The sequence below is a fragment of the Elephas maximus genome, chromosome 20, assembly GCF_024166365.1.
Source record: "Elephas maximus indicus isolate mEleMax1 chromosome 20, mEleMax1 primary haplotype, whole genome shotgun sequence".
NCBI lineage: Eukaryota > Metazoa > Chordata > Mammalia > Proboscidea > Elephantidae > Elephas > Elephas maximus.
Window position 1 is genome coordinate 48,033,842 of NC_064838.1, and position 23,052 is coordinate 48,056,893.

A 23,052-nucleotide genomic window follows, 5' to 3' on the forward strand; every position below is an offset into this window, starting at 1 on the left:
CGGAGCACGATGGTAGTCCACAGTGGCCCCAGACCAGCTACATAATCAGTTATAAAATACTAGCTACAGCTCATTCAGTCAGAGTATCAGGAAGATGACTTCAATCTATTCTACTCTCAGCATGAAACACAGTATCACAGTGTAAGGAGAACAGGTTTTGGATACAGATAAGTCTGGATTAGCCTGGCTCCACCATTTGCTGATTAGATGAGAGATGACATGAGAGAAAAAAATTCTGAACCTTGGTAAGCCTCAGTATATTTATCTGTAAAATGGTGAAATAAGTTCTATTTCATGGCATCCTGAGGAGACAAAAATGAGATACTGTAGATGAAGTGCTTAGCAGGGCACTTAGAATATAATAACTAGTACTCAAAACATGAGAACTGTGATAACCATGATGTGGAGACCATGAGTGTTCACATAGCCAGTGAACTTGGCTTATGTCTCTGTAACGGCCCAGAGCAACTTCTTTGCAAGGTAACAGGTATGTGAATCTATAATCTAAGCTATGTTTCTCACAGGCAGGTAAGACATGAATGCAAAGCTTTAAGTCTTACCCCATGAAGTCAAAAACTCGGCAGCATATCGATAGAGGCGGTTCATGATCTCAATCACGATGGCATAGATGATGCTGGGCACATACAACAAGACACTGGTCCACTCAGACTCGCTGTTCTCATGCAGCTGCAAGGCCCAGTCCTCCATGTCAAAGTAAATCATCATGACATACAGACAGAAATAGAGACAGAGGCACACAAAGGGCAGAGAGATGAGGTAAATGCGCATCTGTCTCTTGTAGCTGGGGTACAGAGGCTCCTCCCTGCCGGTGACAGGATTGATACCCAGAACCCCATGATATCCCGGCCGCGGCTCCTCAAACTGCCTCTTCATGACCAGCGTCCCCCATCTGTAGGCCATGGTGGCACAGCCACGCTTCCACACCTCCAGGATCACTGTGGACCAGATCAAGTTGAATGAAGCGAAGATCACATACTTGTCATAGTCTTCCCACACAAACATGTAGTAAGGCAACCCAATGATGGCCATGGGGATTAAGGCGAAAGTGAAATATTCCAAAAATCCGAAGTAAAGAGCAATTGTCTCCCCAAAGTAGCCACGGATATTGTCTATAGTGAAAAGAAAAAAGATCTTAAGTACAGACATACAAAACTACAAAAAAAAAATTTTTTTTAATCATTTCAAGTAAGCTTATTCAATTTTTTAGTCAAAAGGGAATCTTTTAATACCCTCATTTCCCAGCTAGCGTACAGTGTTAAGTCCATCCATGCTGTATATCCTGCTTGTCTGTATAGCGAGCCAAACTTTTCCCTCAACTTAGGCCCCAGCCCACAGCTGCTGGGCTGCTCTGCCAGGTACCCTGGCTCAGCTTCCCCTTTCCTCCTTACTTGGTGGAGACCTTCTTCCCAAAGAAAAACTCACACTGAAGCTTACCTGAAAGGTCCTAGTTTAAGCTCAGTCATGGCCTTTGAACCATTTTAATTTCAGGGTTTTATTTATGCTCTCATCTTAACATTACAGTTACAAATGTTCTATTATAAAAAAGACTCCTTTGCATCTCTAGGACCGTGCTTCCTCTACCCACAGATAGAAGTTTTCATCAACGGGTCATGGCAAAATTGTCAATGCTCTGAAGAACACAAATTATTCAAAAGCACACACTAAGATTCTATGGAACACATTGACCTACAGCTTCATGTAAACACTGGGCAGAAGAAAACCAAAGCAACACCACTGTTAATGTTTTCTGAACTCAACACAAGCTAACTAACCCCAAAGTGGTCACTAACACCACACGCTCTGCCAGCCACATCCACACGGGTGAGTACCTGGATGGAGACAGCACCCTGCCCTGGAACCAGGATGGGATGCAGGGAGGAGGTTAATTAGATGCCGTAAAAACATCACCTTTTTAAAGATGATGTGATCAGGTCAGTCTATGGAGGTGGGTTACAACAAACTGATTTAAAGTATTTTCTCCTATTGTACTTTCCCTAGCTAACCCCAAACCAAACCCGCTGCCACTAAGTCGATTCCGACTCATAGCAAACCTATAGGGCAGAGTAGAACTGCCCTGTAGGGTTTCCAAAGAGCAGCTGGTAGATTCGAGCTGCCCAGCTCTTAACCACTGAACTACCGGAGCTCAACGATGGGTATGATGCAGCTGCCTCAAACCTGAATCAGTTTAAATGATACGAAGCAAAAAAATAAATAAATAAACAAGAAGAAGATGGTCCCTAGGGTGTTGGGTTCCAAATCAGACGATCCGAGGGGTGGTTCAAGATTTGCGTGTGCCCAGCTACTATGACCAGTCCCAGCACTCCCCAGACACCTTGAGCTCACTACCACAACCATGTCCAGGCTTCACTATCAACTCACTTTCTCCCTCACCATCTAAAAAGTAACTCGTCACCTTAAAAGTCTTACAGACAGTATTCAAATTTACTGCCACTTCAATGCCAAAATAAAGTGGAAGAATATAAATCTAGCACAAAATGGCTATTGTAATACCTGAAACTATCAGAAAATAAAACTTTTCCCTTCAGAGAATATAAGAAAAAAAAAAATCAAAATGCAGGTTCAAAATTCGATCCTAAAAACAATCTTTGTTTGTTGTTGCAACATCATAATAGTTGTTTTCAGAAATGGAAATCAGAAAGCATATTTTGGAAATATTCCTTTTAACAAAATCAAACGAGAAATGTCCTTTAAAGAAAAGCTGATAGTAATGCTTATGGTGAAACCTACCAGCTTAAATGTACTTCTTATGTTTAAAAAATCAGACTGAATCAACAATTTTGAATATTTCTGAAACTCTACACTGACATAGATTTACATAAAGTAATGCTCAATGCATACGAAATAAAATAATACCTATTCTCATACTGTATTCAGAGAAAATAGGTTGATGTAGTAACACACACCAAGATGTTTATAAACTATCTCAAAAGATGTTTACACCTCTTAGTACCTAGTATGAGCACAGCTTGGCCCTACAGAAATAGAAATTTTCAAATGCAAAATATTCAAACTATATTCTTATAAAATTTGTTCTACTCCAACCCTGACGTGCACTCATGAAGGTCATTCTAAATTTCCTGGTTTGTTGGTAAATTTAATGAAAGCCAGTGGTAACAGTCCATCTAAAATGACATAAGAAGTAAAACAGGACAAACAGGCAAATTTAACCCATCTTGTTCCCCCAAAGAAATGTTTTCCTACATGCAGCCAGTGAACTCTGCCCAGCTGAGGGTTAAATAGCTGCCCAAGGACATGACTCCACTGCCGGATCATGGCTTTTCATTCAGAGCTCCTCCTGACGCCCCTCTTTCTCTAAGAGAATAGGCATTGGCACATACCTATGGGCTGATACTTCAAGGTAAGCCGAGTATACCAGGTGTCCTCCAGCTTCTTCAGGGCTTCGTTATCATGCAGTGGGAACATCTGAATCACAATGCCAGAGGTGATCAATCTTCTCACTGCAGAGCGAAAATGTGCCCAAGTACATAAAACAGATTCAAGATTGCCCGGGATGCTTCATTAAATAGTATAAAAACACTCTGGTAAGTGGAGGGAAGGAGTATGCTGTTTCATTAGGTGGAGAGCAATTAGGAGTATATAGCAAGGTGTATATAAATTTTTGTATGAGAGACTGACTTGATTTGTAAACTTTCACTCAAAGCACAATAAAAATTAAAAAAAAAAAAAAAAAACACTCCGGTAGGAGACAGAGTACTACACAAAAGTCAAGTTATATTTCCTACTCAAAAGAAGTATATTCTTTTGTTCTTCAGAATATATATATATCTTTATTACTTTCTCTGACTGTAAAAACAAGACAAGTCAGTGTGAAATTTAAGCCATACAGAAGTGTACAAATTAGAATGTGAAGGGTCCCTGTTCTTCTCCCCTCCCTTGGAAAATAACCACTGTTAATAGCAATTTATTGTATATCCAGACTTCAAAAAAATACATCCAGAAATGTGTGCTTGAAAACAAAAATGCAGTCAGTCTGTACACAATGCTCTATAATCTCTTCTCATGTCATAGTACATACGGATATCTTCCTTGTCAATATAAATACAACAGGTCCTTTTTAACAGGGTCATAATATTCCCTTGTATGAAATGCTACAATTTAACTAACACTCTATTAATGAGTATTTATCTTTTTTTTTTTTTTTGCTATTATAAATGTTGCTAAAATTTGTGTACATATATCTTTCCCCACCTGTCTACAGGGCAAATGGAAGGGACAGATGACTTTGACCAAAGATAATGTTGCCCCGCAATATTAAATGAAAATGGGGAATTCCCTCAGCCATAATACCTAGAGACTCATGGAGGGGGATCTTCAGGTCTTCAGAAGGAAGTGTGTTCAACGCTGTGGAAAACTCAAACGCAATGCCTGTGTGTTTGGGGAGACGAAGCACATTCCTTACGAGTTCCCAGTATAGTCTCTTACTAAAGAATACGGGTGCTTCTAAGGTGCGCCCCTCTCTCCTATCTACTTTGTCACCAAAGACAGGTGATGAGAATATCAGGCACCAGGCCTCTCCAAGAGGACCGGCAAATAAATGTCAGCACCATGGTAGGGACATGCGGTTTAAGTTTTCTGTGTAGAAATACCACATATGACAAAGTGACAGTGTATTCTCAGGCCAAGTACCTATATAAAATCTCCAGGGTAAATTAAAAGCAAGCCTAGCTTCTTAGAAATTAAAAAAAAAAAAAAATGATAATAAAGAAGACATACCAGACAGTAACGATAGGAAAAAATCTGGGTCTGAATAAAAGATTGATGGTTCTGAGAATTATCTCTCATGTGTAAGTTACACAAAGGAAAAAAGCTCGAAAGCTAGACTTGTTATAAAAATATCTCCTTTATGATTGAAGAAAGGCATATACTCCAAATATCAGTAACTAGGATAAAAAGGCATATGTCTAAGTTACATCAGCCTAGGGTGCTGTCAAATCCTTTTTTTTTTTCCTTCATATTTTTATGCTAAAGTGTTTCAGCAGTTTCTCCTTCAGCTGACATGAGTGAACACTGGTCATCCACAAGTGTTCTGGTTCTTACCCTTTATTAAGGAACACACAGGCTGTAGCTGGTTTAAATTACTATATACAATTTTTTAACTTTGAACTGACTTAAGGCATCTAAATTATTATTTCACTATTTCAAAGTTGTTTCTCTTTCTTTCTTTAAAATGACTCAATTCTACTATAGAAGACTTTCCAGACAGGCAGAAAACCCAGTTTTCTTGTATACTTCTAAAAATAGAATTCTGAACTGAGGGACTCAGAGAGAATATAAAGATGCAGGTCCTAAATTACCGGGCTTCTCTTCACCACCAACACAAAAAGCATGGTTCTGGTTTCAGCCTCTAAAAATAGTTGTTTTGTTTTGTGGGGTGTGTGTGTGTTTCATCCTTCGACCTTCTCAAGTCAGCTAAGAATGTAACTACCAGGAGCCTTACCTTCAAAGGAAAATATGATGCTGTGTGGGCCTATTTAAAGAAAGGAATAGCTTAAACCAAGATTCTTTCCTTCAAGAATGCTAAGTGACCTCTTGTCAAGTACTGTAAGTTATTAATACCACAGCGATTGAACAAATAAAAACAAACAAAATGTAATTTAAGAGCGACTGTAAGTAACGTGGTAGCCTGGTTTATCACAGGACCCAGTACATTACTTATACAGTATTGCTTCTGTCTTTGGTTTATGTGACGTGTTTACTTCAAAAGTAAAAACAAACATCTCTCTCACGACTCCTTACAACGTCTCTTCACAACAGGGAGGAAGCAGGCTATGCCGCCTCCATTCCAGCAATGGAGTAATGAGCATACGGAGCACCAAGAAACAGCTTAGGCCTGCAGCCTTTGCAGGATGATGACAGCCTCCACCACCCCCACAGCTGCTGCTGGGCCCTGGCACCCCCCACAATCCCTGCATGACTCTAGACTAAGGTGCGAATGGACCACATTTTCTTTGTAATGAAAAAACTGTTTCTCAGGGATACCACCTGTACTGTTTTCATCGCTGCTTAATATAAACACAGCAAATACGTATGTGGCAAAACACAGCATATATATGTATATGTATGTTGTTGTCTTGTGCTGTCAAGTTGACTCCAACTCATGGTGACCCCATGTGTTACACAGTGGAACTGCTCCACAGGGTTTTCCTGGGGTGTAATCTTTACAGAAGGAGCCTTGGTGGTTCAGTGGTTAAGTGCTCAGGTGCTAACCAGAAGGTCAGCAGTTCAAACACACCAGCTACTTGGTGAGAGAAAGATGTGGCAGTCTGCTTTATGTAACAATGACAGCCTTGGAAATCTTTTGGGGCAGTTCTACTCTGTCCTATAAGGTCCCAGTGAGTTGGAATCAACTTGACAGCAACGGGTTTAGGTTTTTTTTGTTTGTTTAATCTTTACAGAAGCAGATTGCCAGGCCTTTCTTTCATGGTGCCACTGGGTGAGTTTGAACAGCCAACCTTTCAGTTACCAGCCAAGCGCAAACTGTTTGCGCCACCCAGGAACCTATGTGTATATGTATACACATATATACGTGTATGTGTGTATAAATGGCTTAACCTTTGTATGCACATGTCTCCTACATGATACATAATTGGCATTTATTCCATCATTCTTATAAGGCCAATTAAAGAATTTAGAAAACAGACTGTATCTGACTACCCTAATCTATCCCTTATATACAGAAGATATTCAACCACCATGTTCAAAAGAATAACTACCACCATCAGTTGCCGTTAATTTCGACTCATGGCGATCTCATGTGTGTCACAATAAAACTGTGCTCCGTAAGGCTTCCTTTTCTTTTTTTTTTCATTTCTATGTAGCTAGTTTTTTTGTTGTTGTTGTTACTATTGTTGAGAATATACAGAGCAGAACATAAACTAATTCAACAATTTCTACATGTACAATTCAGGGACACTGATTACATTCCTCAAGTTGCATAACCATTTTCACCCTTCTTTTCCAAATTGTTCCTCCCCTATTAATATAAACTCATTGCCCCCTAAGTTTCCTGTTGAATCTTTCAAATTGCTGTTGTTGAATTTGATCCCATATAGATAGTTCTCCATGCGGTTTCAATGGCTGATTTTTTGGAAGTAGACTGCCAGGGCTTTCCTCTAAAGTGCATCTGGATGGACTCAAATCTCCAACCTTTGGTTAGCAACCAAGCGTGTTAACCCTTTGCACCACCGATGGACTTCAAAAGAGTAAGTATATAATACTAAAGACATAATCATGAGATGTTTCACTTCTCCATCAATCAAAACATGTTAATCATTTGATAGACATTATGAGACAGAGATTTAATCTAAAGTAAATAATAACACTCTTTAGAGTACAGTTGATAAATAATTTCTGGATCCCTTAATTACTCTCTTTAAAGAAAATATTTCATTAGGTTATTTGCATGTTGTTTTTGTTAGGTGCCATCGAGTCAGTTCCAACTCATAGCGACCCTGTGCACAACAGACGAAACACTGCCTGGTCCTGCGCCATCTTTACAATTGTTGTTATGCTTGAGCTCATTGCTGAAGCCACTGTGTCAATCCACTTCGTTGAGGATCTTCCTCTTTTCTACTGACCATGTACTTTACCAAGCATGATGTTCTTCTCCAGGGACTGATCCCTCCTGACAACATGTCCAAAGTATGTAAGACGCAGTCTCGCCATTCTTGCTTCTGAGGAACATTCTGGTTGTACTTCTTCTAAGACAGATTTGTTCGTTGTTTTGGCAGTGCATGGTATACTCAATTTTATTTGCCAACACCACAATTCAAAGGCATCATTTTCTTCCTTATTCTTTGTCCAACTTCCACATGCATATGATGCAATTGAAAATACCATGGCTTGGGTCAGGTGCACTTTAGTCTTCAAGGTGACATCTTTGTTTTTCAACACTTTAAAGAGGTCATCTGCAGCAGATTTACTGAATGTAATGCGTCTTTTGATTTCTTGACTGCTGCTTCCATGTTGATTGTGGATTCAAGTAAAATGAAATCTTTGACAACTTCAATCCTTTCTCCGTTTATCATGATGTTGCTTATTGGCCCAGTTGTGAGGATTTTTGTTTTCTTTATGTTGAGGTGTAATCCATACTGGAGGCTGTGGTCTTTGATCTTCATTACTAAGTGCTTCAAGTCCTCTTCACTTTCAGCAAGGAAGGTTGTGTCATCTGCATAACGCAAGTTGTTAACAAGTCTTCCTCCAATCCTAACGCCCTGTTCTTTTTCATATAATCCAGCTTCTTGGATTATTTGCTCAACATACAGATTAAATAGGTATGGTGAAAGGATACAACCCTGACGCACACCTTTCCAGACTTTAAACCAATCAGTATCCCCTTGTTCTGTCCGAACAACTGCCTCTTTCTTGATCTATGTACAGGTTCCTCGTGAGCACAATTGAGTGTTCTGGAATTCCCATTCTTCACAATGTTGTCCATAGTTTGTTATGATCCACACAGTTGAATGCCTTTGCATAGTCAATAGGGTTATTTGCATAACTATTAACTATTAGGAACCAATAGGAGAAAGCAGGGTCTGAGGGTGTAACGAGATCTTAGCTCACAGGGAAAACCAGAAATGGTATGGCCATCAAGATGAATGCTGGACAACTAAAACACACATATAACAATTTCTAGTTCTCTACTGTGCTTGCCATTCGATGGAAGGAGGAAGAGCCTAAACCGCACAGCCCACAGCACCACCTAACTACCTCAAAATCATGTTGACAATGAAACAATTTGCTAGCTACTTAATGAAATCTATCAAAACACGACTCTGCTGGTATCTGAATACCAGAGGCATAGCTTCCAGCATCACAGCAACACATAAGCCCCCACAGTACAACAAACTGACAGACACGTTGGAGGGGGGTGAGGACAGGTTTCAGCTGAGCTTCCAGACTAAGACAGACTAGGAAGAAGGACCCGGCAGTCTACTTCTGAAAAGCATTAGCCAGTGAAAACCTTATGAATAGCAGCGGAACATTGCCTGATATAGTGCTGGAAGATGAGCCCCCCAGGTTGGAAGGCACTCAAAAGATGACTGGGGAAGAGCTGCCTCGTCAAAGTAGAGTCAACCTTAATGACGTGGATGGAGTAAAGCTTTCAGGACCTTCATTTGCTGATGTAGCATGACTCAAAATGAGAAGAAACAGCTGCAAACATCCATGAATAATTTGAACCTGGAATGTATGAAGTACGAATCTAGGAAAATTGGAAATCATCAAAAATGAAATGGAACACATAAACATCAATATCCTAGGCATTAGTGAGCTGAAATGGACTGGTATTGGCCATTTTGAATCGGACAATCATATAGTCTACTACGCTGGGAATGACAACTCGAAGAGGAATGGTGTTGCATTCATTGTCAAAAAGAACGTTTCAAGATCTATCCTGAAGTACGATGCTGTCGGTGATAGGATAATATCCATATGCCTACAAGGAAGACCAGTTAATACAACTATTATTCAAATTTACACACCAACCACTAGGGCCAAAGATGAAGAAACAGAAGATTTTTATCAACTGCTACAGTCTGAAATTGATCGAACATGCAATCAAGATGCATTGATAATTACTGGCAATTGGAACACGAAAGTTGGAAACAAAGAAGAAGGATCAGTAGTTGGAAAATATGGCCTTGGTGTAGAAACAATGCTGGAGATCAGATGATAGAATTTTGCAAGACCAATGACTTCTTCATTGCAAATACCTTCTTTCACCAACATAAATGGCGGCTACACACATGGACCTTGCCAGATGGAACACACAAAAATCAAATTGACTACATCTGTGGAAAGAGACGATGGAAAAACTCAATATCATCAGTCAGAACAAGGCCAGGGGCCGACTGTGGAACAGACCATCAATTGCTCATATGCAAGTTCAAGCTGAAACTGAAGAAAATCAGAGCAAGTCCACGAGAGCCAAAATATGACCTTAAGCATATCCCACCTGAATTTAGAGACCATCTGAAGAATAGATTTGACGCATTGAACACTAGTGATCGAAGACCAGACGAGTAGTGGAATGACATCAAGGACATCATCCATGAAGAAAGCAAGAGGTCACTGAAAAGACAGGAAAGAAAGAAAAGACCAAGATGGATGTCAGAGGAGACTCTGAAACTTGCTCTTGAGCGTCAAGCAGCTAAAGCAAAAGGAAGAATTCATGAAGTAAAAGAACTGTACAGAAGATTTCAAAGGGCCTCTCGAGAGGACAAAATAAAGTATTATGATGACATGTGCAAAGAGCTGGAGATGGAAAACCAAAAGGGAAGAACATGCTCGGCGTTTCTCAAGCTGAAAGAGCTGAAGAAAACATTCAAACCTCGAGTTGCAATACTGAAGGATTCCATGGGGAAAATATTAAATAATGCAGGAAGCAGCAAAAGAAGATGGAAGGAATACACGGAGTCATTATACCAAAAAGAATTAGTCAATATTCAACCATTTCAAGAGGTGGCATATGATCAGGAACCGATGGTACTGAAGGAAGAAGTCCAAGCTGCTCTGAAGGCATTGGCAAAAAATAAGGCTCCAGGAATTGATGGAATATCAATTGAGATGTTTCAACAAACAGATGCAGTGCTGGAGGTGCTCACTCACCTATGCCAAGAAATATGGAAGACAGCTTCCTGGCCAGCTCACTGGAAGAGATCCATATTTATGCCTATTCCCAAGAAAGATGATCCAACCAAATGTGGAAATTATAGAGCAATATCATTAATATCACACACAAGCAAAATTCTGCTGAAGATCATTAAAAAACGGGTGCAGCAGTATATCGACGGGGAACTGCCAGAAATTCAGGCTGGTTTCAGAAGAGGACGTGGAACCAGGAATATCATTGCTGATATCAGATGGATCCTAACTGAAAGCAGAGAATACCAAAAGAATGTTTACCTGTGTTTATATTGATTATGCAAAGGCATTTGACTGTATGGATCATAACAAACTATGGATAATACTGTGAAGAATGGGAATTCCAAAACACTTAGTTGTGCTCATGAGGAACCTTTACATAGATCAAGAGGCAGTTGTTCGGACAGAACAAGGGGATATTGATTGGTTTAAAGTCAGGAAAGGTGTGCATCAGGGTTGTATCCTTTCACCATACCTATTTAATCTGTACGCTGAACAAATAATACAAGAAGCTGGACTATATGAAGAAGAACGGGGCAGCAAGATTGGAGGAAAACTCGTTAACAACCTGCGTTATGCAGATGACACAACCTTGCTTGCTGAAAGTGAAGAGGACTTGAAGCACTTAGTAACAAAGATCAAAGACCACAGCCTTCAGTATGGATTACACCTCAACATAAAGAAAACAAAAATCCTCACAACTGGACCAATGAGTAACATTATGATAAATGGAGAAAAGATTGAAGTTGTCAAGGATTTCATTTTACTTGGATCCACAATCAACAGCCATGGAAGCAGCAGTCAAGAAATCAAAAGACGCATTGTATTGGGCAAATCTGCTGCAAAGGACCTCTTCAAAGTGTTGAAGAGCAAAGATGTCACCTTGAAGACTCAGGTGCGCCTGCCCCAAGCCATGGTATTTTCAATTGCATCATATGCATGTGAAAGTTGGACAATGAATAAGGAAGACCAAAGAAGAGTTGAATTGTGGTGTTGGCGAAGAATATTGAATATACCATGGACTGCCAAAAGAACGAACTAATCTGTCTTGGAAGAAGTACAACCAGAATGCTCCTTAGAAGTAAGGATGGTGAGACTGCGTCTTACATACTTTGGACATGTTGTCAGGAGGCATCAGTCCCTGGAGAAGAACACCATGCTTGGTAAAGTACATGGTCAGTGGAAAAGAGGAAGACCCTCAACGAAGTGGACTGACACAGTGGCTGTAACAATGAGCTCAAGCATAACAACGATTGTGAGGATGGCGCAGGACAGGGCAGTGTTTCGTTCTGTTGTGCGTAGGGTCGCTATGAGTCGGAACTGACTCGACGGCACCCAACAACAACAACAACTACAGTCAAAACACGACATTGCAGCAGATCAATTTATAACCATTGTATATAAAACTAAAGTCAAATTAGACCTAAGATAACGGAGAGTGTTTCTCATAAAAGCCCTTGCCAGCTCCCATGGTGCAGACGGGATCACACGGAGCCAGTTAAAGTCTCTTCTGATCAGCTTCAGAGAAGAAGCTGCTTAAGAGGGCGGTTCCCACAACAGCAACACAAAATTTAAAGGCTAAAATAAGCCTTTCTGTTTACTTCTGTGGATTAACTTAACTACAATCTAGCATTTTAAGTGACTCTAAATTTTAGTGGTTCTGAATTTTGCACTTTGAAAGTAGCTAGCAGTTTATAATTATATATACACCATTTCTTCAGCAGAACATTTATATAAAATTAAAACAATATTAAAATATAACAGCATTTTGAGGATCACATTTTCAAAATCATCAAGAAACAGAATAACACATAATTTAAAATCTAGCTTTGACAACTTAAATACAATTCTTATCTCAGTTTTCAAATGAGCATGATTGAGATGATTTTATTGTTTAGTACAAAATATTTAGTATTACAAACTATTTGTAATGATAAAATGTACGAATGCATACAACTTAAAATTATAGTAAATATTTAGTATTTTAAATAAAAGAATCCTTGTTTATAAAAACCTTATTCTGTCAGCGAGGAAGTTATTTTTAGTATAGCTTCAGGGCACCAAACTGGATACCTACACACCCAAGAGAAATACATTTACATATCTCTTTCAAGTTTTCTTTTAGATGAAAGTTTCTCTCTTTGAAGCAGCCAGGAGCATTAGAAAACTGCTGCTTCAGAGTCCTGTCAGATGAAAAAGCATAACCACTCTTCTCTCTATCCCAGTCATAACCCAGATGTCGTACCCACACAGAAACACACAGATGGAAGCAGTGATTTCCACAAGCTAGTCTGATTAATGCCGGTGGAAAGGGAGAAATACGGATGTTTACATTACTAACCAAGACAGTACCTTAGTCAACTTTGTATTTTACCCGATTCAGTACCCAACTGTGTCTGAAAACATTCTTTGCACTCTGCCCCCACCCTAACCTACACACATGCTTCCAAAAACAGCCAGTCTGGGAAAACTGGGGGTTCATTAGAAAATAAGTAATAATCACAAAGAAACTAGCACAAAACTATGGTACTATTAATAATAATACAAGGAAAAAAAGGATAATTATAAACAAAAGGCAGGGAAGAAACAACAGACTATTGCAGCATCGAGCAATGAAAAACTGTGAAACTCTTCATGAAATTAAAGGAATTAAAGCACACACTGCACCTTTGAAATTAAAACTCAAAGAAGAACTAAGAAAGCCTAGCGAGGCAAAACTCAGAAAACAATGAAAGCGAAAAAGAAAACAGAGATACAAAGTTATAATAAAAGCTACAAAAAGGCTGAAAACAAAGTCAGGGAAAATGGTCACCAAGCTTAAGAAGATTAAGCAAGAACAAAGACTTAAAAAAAAAAGTACAGAGAAAATGTAAGACACCAGAGAGTCCACATATATATAATTGGCATCCCTGAAGACTAGAACAGATTAAATACAACCAAAGCTTCAAAGGCAATTGAAGAAAAACTTTCCTGAAATAATGGTAATCTTTAATCTATGCACTGAAAGAACACATGTCCAATCAAAAAAAAAAAAAAAAAACTGATACAAAATAATCAGCATCAAGACATATGCAGATTGAGTGGAAATGAGGACAAACAACGACAACCACCTATATTCAAATTTCCTGCTATTTCTTAAAAGCCATGCAGATCAACAAGGAAAGCAAGTAAATACATCTATAACCTATGTTTACAGACTAACTCAGAGACAGAGAAGACTACAAAAGCCAAGTTACATGTAATTCAGGCAATAAAGACCCAAGAACCCAAAAAGCTTTAGACTATAGCCTAGAATAGTAGAGGAACCCCAACAGGAGCTGTGTAAAAAAACAAGAAGGGCAGAGGGGTCCTAAAAAAAAGCCCCATCACCAGAAATGCAAATCAAAACTACAATGAGATTTCATCTCACTCCAACAAGGCTGGCATTAATTCAAAAAACACAAAATAACAAATGTTGGGAGAGGTTGTGAAGATACTGGAACACTTATACACTGCTGGTGGGAATGTAAAATGGTACAACCACTTTGGAAATCGATTTGGCACTTCCTTAAAAAACTAGAAATAGAAGTACCATACAATCCAGCAATCCCACTCCTTGGAATATATCCTAGAGGAATAAGAGCCTTTACATGAACAGATATATGCACACCCATGTTCACTGCAGCACTGTTTACAATAGCAAAAAGATGTAGGCAACCAAGGTGCCCATCAATGATGGATGAATGGATAAAGAAATTATGGTATATTCACACAATGGAATGCTATGAATAGATAAAGAACAATGATGAATCTGTGAAACATTTCATAACATGGAGGAACCTGGAAGGCATTATGCTGAGTGAAATTAGTCAGTTGCAAAAGGACAAATATTGTATGAAACCACTATTATAAGAACTCGAAAAATAGTTTCAACAAAGAAGAAAATACTGTTTGATGGTTATGAGAGTGGGGAGAGAGGGAGAGAGGTTTTCACTATTAGACAGTAGATAAGAACTACTTTAGGTGAAGGGAAAGACAATACACAATACAGGAGAGGTCAGCACAACTGAACTAAACCAAAAGCAAAGAAGTTTCCTGAATAAACTGAATGCTTCGAAGGCCAGCGTACCAGGGGCAGGGATTTGGGGACCATGGTTTCAGGGGACATCTAAGTCAATTAGCATAATAAAATCTATTAAGAAAACATGCCACATCCCACTTTGGAGAGTGGCATCTGGGGTCTTAAAAGCTAGCAAGTAGCTATCTAAGATACATCAATTGGTCTCAACCCACCTGCTGCAAAGGAGATCGAAGAATATCAAAGACACAAGGTAATTATGAGCCCAAGAGACAGAAAGGGCCACATAAACCAGAGACTACATCAACCTGAGACCAGAAGAACTAGATGGTGCCCAGCTACAACCAATGACTGCCCCAACAGGGAACACAACAAAGAACCCCTGAGTGAGCAGCAGAGCAATGGGATGCAGATCTCAAATTCTCATAAGAAGACCAGACATAATGGTCTGATTGAGACTAGAAGTACCCCAGAGGTCATGGTCCCAGACCTTCTGTTAGCCCAAGACCGGAGCCATTCCCAAGGCCAACTCTTCAGACAAGGATCGGACTGGACTATGGGATAGAAAATGATACTGGTGAAGAGTGAGCTTCTTGGATCAAGTAGACACATGAGACTATGTGGGCAGCTCCTGTCTGGAGGGGAGATGGGAGGGCAGAGGGGGCAGAAGCTGGCCAAATGGACACGAAAATAGAGAGTGGAGGGAAGGAGCGTGCTGTCTCATTAGGGGGAGAGCAAATAGGAGTATGTAGCAAGGTGTATATAAATCTTTGTATGAGAGCCTGACTTGATTTGTAAACTTTCACTTAAAGCACAACGAAAATTTTAAAAAAGAATCCCCTTGCCAAAATAAAAACAATTGCTGTCAAGTCAATTATGACTCATAGTGCCTACATGTGTTGCAGGGTAGAATTGCATTCCACAAGGTTTTCAAGGCTATGACCTTTTGAAAAAACATTGCCAGGCCTTTCTTCCAGGGCAGCTCTGGGTGGGTTTGAACCACCAATATTTCAGCTAGCAGTCCAGTGCTTAACTGTCTATGCCACCCAGGACTCCTGGAGGGGTCCTAGTGGTACAGAAAATCCAGATAACATGAACTAGGATTTATCACCATTCCCCTGGTGGGAACCTGTGAGAACAGGTTTGTGACATGATGGGTCAGAGCACTGTCAACATGAGGAGTTGAAAGGAAGAGCTTGGAACATGCACAAAAGAAGAAATGGCTGACATATGAAAGTACTGCTTCTGGGGAACATAAAGGGAAACACCTTGGAAAGTAATGAGGTCCTTGGAGATAGTACCCCATGGTGAAGAAAAAGAAGGGAAAAAGTGATAAGATGATAGCATTAAAAAAATTTTTTTTAAAGACAAACAAAAACTCCCACGGGGGTGAGGAGGTGGCAGGGAGAGACACTACTTGGTTTTAAAAATGCTTTTAGTATGGTAATGGGAGAGGAAGCCTGTCATTGACCCAGAAAGCCATCTAAACTCCTCTCCTTTATATTCCAAAGGCTCTCATGATAATGGATGATACTGGAATATCCTAAACATCAAAACAGTGATAAGAAAATTAAAAGTCTACATGCATATGAAGATACTTAAAAGAAAAGAAGAAACAGAAAATGTGAATAAAAACTTCCAGCAGATGAAAGTCCATCAGAAAAATCTAGCCACAAAGGAGGGGAAAACTGCAACATGACACTCCAATGTTAATTTAAAATGATTTCAAATATCAAAGAACCTCAAGAGAAAGAAGAGAACAGGGCAAACAAACAGAAGACATAAAATGGGAACTGATAGAACTCAGGAAAAGTTCTCACAGAAAAATACAAAATCTCAGAAACAAAGGCTAAATTAAAACAAAGGCAGGCCAACTGTGATGAAAAACAGAGAAAGACAGAGAGGTTAGAAATGAGAAGAGCCAAGAAAATTAGACAAAAATAAAGAGGTAAAAAGGATCAACGGAAAGCAATGGATACAGAAAATGAGCAATGAAGATCCAACACATGTAAATTGAGTCCCTGAAGAAGAAAAAGCAATGAAACAACTAAAGTTTAGAACTATGTTGTCGTTGTTTGTTGCCATGGAGTCAATTCTGACTCTGGGCAACCCCAGGTGTGCACAGTAGGACTGCCCTCATGGAGTTTTCAAGGCTGTGATCCTTCAGAAGTAGATTGCCAGGCCTGCCTGCCGAGACGCCTATGGGAGGGTTTAAACTGCCAACCTTTTGGCTAGTAGACAAGTGCTTAATTGTTTGCACCACCCAGGGACTTCATTTACAACTATAATGTCCCCCAAAATATTACAAAATAAAATAAGACTTGAATGTGCATGCTGAAGGTATAACATGTACTTAAAAATTTTACCAAGAAAAACCATCTTTAAGACATACCCTAGTAAAATTATTAGACTTTAAACACACACACACAAAAAAAATTCCATGGGCTTTGAGGCTAAAAGGCCAAGACATTTAAAAAACAAAGAAAACAATGCTGCCAGCAGACTTCAACAGCAACATTTAATGCAAGAAAGAAAAGAGCAACATCTGCAAGACTCCAGAGGAAAAAATATGTGAGCCAAAGACTTTTATCCAGTCACTGCCCTTCAAATATCAAAGCACAGGGGAAAAAATACTTTGAACATGAAAGAACCAAGGGGCTACTGCATCCATGAGTCCTTTCTAAGAAATCTACTAAAGGATAAGCTTCATCCAAATAAGGGATGATTAGAAACACCTTACCAATATTGGATGTATTCAACAGGAGATCTAAGATTAAAAAAACGATAATAATAAAGTAGAAGAGTATGTCATGTCAAATGTTCTGACAATGTAGAAAATACATGCACACAAAAGAATGAGAGAAAGAGCATGAAGAGTGAAAGAAAGATAAAAGTAGAATAAGCTAACTGAAACCAATATATACTTAAGAATCCAAAGATAAACACTAAGAGTAATAAAACTGACTAAAATTAGGTTGGAAAAGGGAGAAGTAGAAAGATTATTAGCAAATATTGTTGCTCATAGTAGAGAACTAACAGTGAGTATACAAAGTTATTACTATAAGAGTAGTATTAGAGCAAAAGTAAAAACCTTCCTAAATATTAAAAATTTTTAAGAGAAAAAAAAAATCTGGACCACGTACAGAAAGACTGTATATCTATACAATAAAAAGACCATTAAATAAAATGGGAAAACTGAGACCAAATAGATTGATTGTAGGAATAAATGCAAATGCGCTGTACTTACCTATTAAAAGATTTTTAGACAACTCATAAAACAAAATCTACTTCTGTGGTGTGTTCTATACACCTAAAACAATATGATTAAGAAAGTCAAAATATTAATGGATGGGCAAAGGTATATTAGGAAAATGCAAACAAAAATAAGGCCAGGATCACAAGGTGGCAATCATGCCAAAACGCAATGAGACAAAGGAGGACATTTCATAATGCCAAAAGACTACAATACACATTGGCAAAATAACAGTTGTGAGTATCTATGCACAAAAACCCCACAGCAGAAATTTTCATTAAGCAGAAACTACAAGAGAAACAAAGAGAAACAGAAACACACTAATAGTAAGCAGCTTTCCCTCTTTCAGCATGAATAAGACTCATGGATTAAAACATAATAAGGGATACAGAAGGCCTACACAATATGATCAATGAGGTAGGTCTTAAATATATCAAACTTCATTTCCTAAAACTAAAGAATACGCCTTCTTTTTAAATACATACAGAACATTACACACACAATAAAAACCTCAATAAATTTTAAAAAGCAACTATACAAACATCATTCCTTGAAACAATGCAACAAAACTAGAAATTAATAATTTTTTTAAAGGGGCCCTTCTACCTGGAAATTTTAAAACTATTGAATAACTCTTAGATAAAAAAGGAAATACAAAATAAAGTACAGAATTTCTATACATCGGACTTATGAGGTATAGCTAAAGCAATGGTCAAAGAAAAACAAAGTCTTAAATAAGTACTTAACAATAAAAATAAAAGAATGAACACAAGGTGAATGGGTGTTTAACCCATTTCAGAAAGAAAAATTACAACAAAGTACAAAAAGACGAAAGCAGGAATTAATGAGTTAGGAAACAGACACACAGTAGAACTAACAAGTAAATTAAACAGGGAGGGAAAAAAAGTAAACAGAATTGACAAATCACTAGTTATCTATGTAAGAAAAAAGAGAGAGCATAAATAAAATAATGACAAGAGGGAAATAATCATTAAAGTGAATGAATGAAAAAGATCCTGAGAGAAATTTGCACAAATCAATTCACATACATTTGAAAACCTAGATAAAATGGATACTTCTCTATAAAAATAAAATTTACCCAAACTGACCTCAGTAGAGATAGAAAGCCTAAACAAACCAATTTCCATAAATGATTTAGAAAAAACTATCCAAAGACTTAAACCACAAATATTAGAGCCAGATGATTTCATACAGGGATTCTACCAAATCTTTAAAAAACAGTAAGACATTAGTCATATATAGAAGAAAAAAAAAAGTAGAAAGAAATCTTACACTTCAGAAGTTATATCATTGATATTAAAATTAGCATAGTTTTTCAAGCCGCTTTATGTATATTGTAAGAAAAAGCAAATTAGTAACTATGTTAATGTTATCAAAAAATAAATAAATAAACCCGTTGCTGTCGAGTCGATTCCGACTCATAGCAACCCTGTAGGGCAGAGTAGAACTGCCCCATAAGGTTTCCAAGGAGCCCCTGGTAGATTCGAACTGCTGACCTTTTGGTTAGCAACCAAACTCTTAACCACTACTCCACCAGAGTTTCTGTTAATGTTCTTAAGAATCAAAGTTTTAAATGTAAGTGAAAACAGATATAACATAAGACCAAAGAAATTAAGTAAAATCTTATGATTTAAACTGAAATTCAAAATTTCAATATAAACTGCTAATTTTTGACAATGTATTTCCTAGCTAACGGAATACTTTAAAATCTTCAGAAATTTGAAATAGAGAACATATTGACTTAAAGCTGCAATATGATAAAGCTCAAAAACCAAAAGATACATTTGTGAAAAAACAGGTTATTATAAAGATGGTTAACGTTTTCAGTAGGAAAAAAAAAATTAAGCCTCTATAATTTGTTATTTGGAAACCCTGGTTGCATAGTGGTTAAGTGCTACAGCTGCTAACCAAAAGGTCGACAGTTCGATCCACCAGGCACTCCTTGAAACATCTATGGGGCAGTTCTGCTCTGTCCTATAGGGTCACTATGAGTCAGAATCGACTCGACAGCAACAGGTTTCAGGTTTAATTTGTTATTTATTTCTGTTGTTATTATTGTTAGATGCCATCAAGTCGAATTCGATTCATGGGGGATCCCATGTGACAGAGTAGAATGGCCCCATAAGGTTTTGTAGACTTCAAGCTTTATGGGAGCGGACTGCCAGGTCTTTCTCTCGCAGAGCCGCTAGGTGGGTTCAAACCACCAACTTTTCTGTTAGCAGACAAGTGCTTAACCTTTGCACCACCAGGGCTTCTAAGAAAAAATAATTGCATTAGAAGAGGTATTCATAAAACTGGTTGATATGATGACTTACATAACGATTTTCCTGGATACAACTTTGCCTGGGGGTAACCAGGGATCATCTTTTCATCTCTGGCTCTAAGATTTTCAAGTTCATGCTTGATAATGAATTGACATTCTGCCATTGTGAGGAAATCATCATTGTCATCTAAAATTAAGCCAAAAAATTTGAATTATTTTCTCTGCAATAATGTCAAAGTAAAAACTAAGTAATAATACTCAAATTGCCTGGGATTATGGAAATAATAATGTAAACAATTAGCATAAGTAAGCAAAGTATAAAATTGATGAATCAAATACAACATAAAGCTCCTTAAATATTTGATGAGAATAGAAAATTCAGTCATACTTTCACATAATACAATCCTTCCATTACTGCAATAGTTATTACAGGCAGACACCAAATTACAAACTAGTTCCTTTCCTAAATCTGTCTTTAAGTAGAATTTGTAGTAGTAGAAACAGTTAGGTACGTTCGTATCTAATGTCAGTTAGTCAAACGTTGTCTTAGTGTATAGCATATAGTTACTTTTCTATGCATAAAAAACATTAAAGAAATACTTCCAGATACACTAAAACATCTTTAACATAAAAATATAGTAGTAATAATAATGTTTTGATCCGTGTCACAAAGCAGCAAGTGTTTGTTATTATAAACCATTGTATGTACCTCGAATTTTTAATATAATAGGCTTGACGGGGGTTGGTTCATAAATACGGGCTGTATGTAAGTCGGACATTCATAACTGGGGGCTGCCTATACATAACATGGTACAAACATCCAAACAGCAGACACTTGCTTGATCTCATTAAGTACCAATGAACAAAATGCAATATATTCTTTAATTCTAACAGTATCTCTAATCAGGGATGTAATTGGAGAAGTTTGTGTATATGACAATTCTCCTCCTTTGAACGCTCAAACCCAGACCATTCCCTTTTGAAGTCAAACATAACTTCCATAAATGAGGGAGAAGATGAAGTCTGATAAGAAAATACTATAGCTCTTTGACAGGTGAATCCTCGCACATGAGGTGAATTTCATCTTGATCATTTATTCATTAAGGTATAAAAAATCCAGGGTGAGCCCGAAGAAGTCTAATCATGTCTTATAACTCTGAAGGCCTTTGAAGGGACCAGTTGGATTCTGAAATTAAACTCGTACCCTGATATCACAGCCACCTTGGTGTTCACAGTAGTTTTCAGAATCTGATCTTTTCCAGAACCCCCCATTTGGGCTGGAACTGAGTCAGTTATTCCACCGTACTCAGTAGGAGCCAGAAAATTCAGGAAATGAGGATTCTAGGACACTGAATAGAATATGTTTCTTCTATTTTAAGATTTATAAGATTTTTCTATAAAAAGTTGATGAATATTCACCATTCTAAGAATTAGAATAATAAGTTACCTTGTCCTAATTTACGTTTATCTATTCCAGGGTGGCAAAGTAAGGCCCATGGACCAAATGTGGTTAACTACCTGATTTTGTAAATAAAGTTTTACTGGTACACAGTCACCCTCATTTGTCTACTTATTGCTTAAGGCTGCTTTTGTTCTACAATGGCAATGTTGAATAGTTGCCAGAGAAACCATATAGCCAGCAGTGCCTAAAATATTTAATACATGGCTCTTTACCAAAAAAAAGTTTGCTGACCCCTGATAAATTGATTCAGCCAGAAACAAAGAATTGAGGGACTTACCACCAAAACCTTTGAAGTTCTGTCGGGTTCCATATGTGAAGGCTCTCATGGTGTTATCATTGCACTCTTTTACCAATCCCAGTGCTTCTGCCCCCAGTAGCAATCTAATATTGGAAGCGCCAACAAGATATAAGTTTTGATTTTCTAATGTTTCTTTCTCGTATTTATTTAACAAGGGTCTAAATAACAGCTGGGCGCCTTTAAAGAAAAGATAAGCACAATTTTAGAAAAACGTAAAAGCTTAAAAAAAGGAAAACTATATTATTGTGTTACTACTTCAGTAGAAAGAAAAGAAATTATATTAACAATTTAAATCTTCCAAATAAATAAGAATCAAAGTAAGTTGGGGAATGGCAGTTCATTATAGCTTTATTTTTTTTAATTTTATGGTGGCAAAATATATGAAGAAAACATTTACCATTTTTAAGTGTACAATTCAGTGACATGAATTACATTCACTACCCTGTGTAACCATCACCGCTATTTCCAAAAGTTTTTCTTCACTCCAAATAGCCCCTCAGTACCCCTTAAGCAATAATGCTCCATTTCCCCTATCCCCAAGCCCTTGGGAACTAATAAGCTTTGGTTTCCATGCATTTGTCTGTTCAAGGTATTCCATGTAAGTGAGATCATACAGTATTTGTTCTTTTGTATCTGACTTATTTCACTCAGCATAATGCTTTCAAGGTTCAACTATGCATAAGAACTTCATTTCTCCTTATGGTTGAATAACAGTCCATTGTAATATATACCACATTTTGTTTATCCATTCTTCCATTGAGGGACACTTGAGCTGTTTCCACATTTTGGCTATTGGGAATAACACTGCAATGAACATTGGTGAACATGTGCCTGTTTGAGCCTCTGCTTTCAATTCTTTGGGTATATACCTAGGAATGGAATGGCTGGGTCATCTGGTAGCTCTAACTTTTTGAGGAAAAAACTGATTTCCACTGCAGCTGCACCATTTACCTCCTCACCAGCAATGCGTGAGGTTCTCATTTCTCCACAT

At 38.0% G+C, this 23,052-nt stretch overlaps 1 protein-coding gene across 3 annotated transcripts in view; it reads right to left on the reverse strand.

Moving 5' to 3' along the window:
* ANO10 (anoctamin 10) overlaps positions 1-23,052 on the reverse strand; it is a 230,588-nt gene that overhangs the window by 180,992 nt on the left and 26,544 nt on the right. For all 3 annotated transcript variants that reach the window (XM_049863252.1, XM_049863253.1, XM_049863250.1), the window contains exons 3-6: positions 22,041-22,238; positions 20,354-20,488; positions 3,381-3,500; positions 561-1,130 (exon numbers count right to left, since the gene is read on the reverse strand). In XM_049863252.1, coding sequence (XP_049719209.1) covers positions 561-1,130; positions 3,381-3,500; positions 20,354-20,488; positions 22,041-22,238 — 1,023 coding nt within the window. The remainder of the gene's footprint in view (positions 1-560; positions 1,131-3,380; positions 3,501-20,353; positions 20,489-22,040; positions 22,239-23,052) is intronic.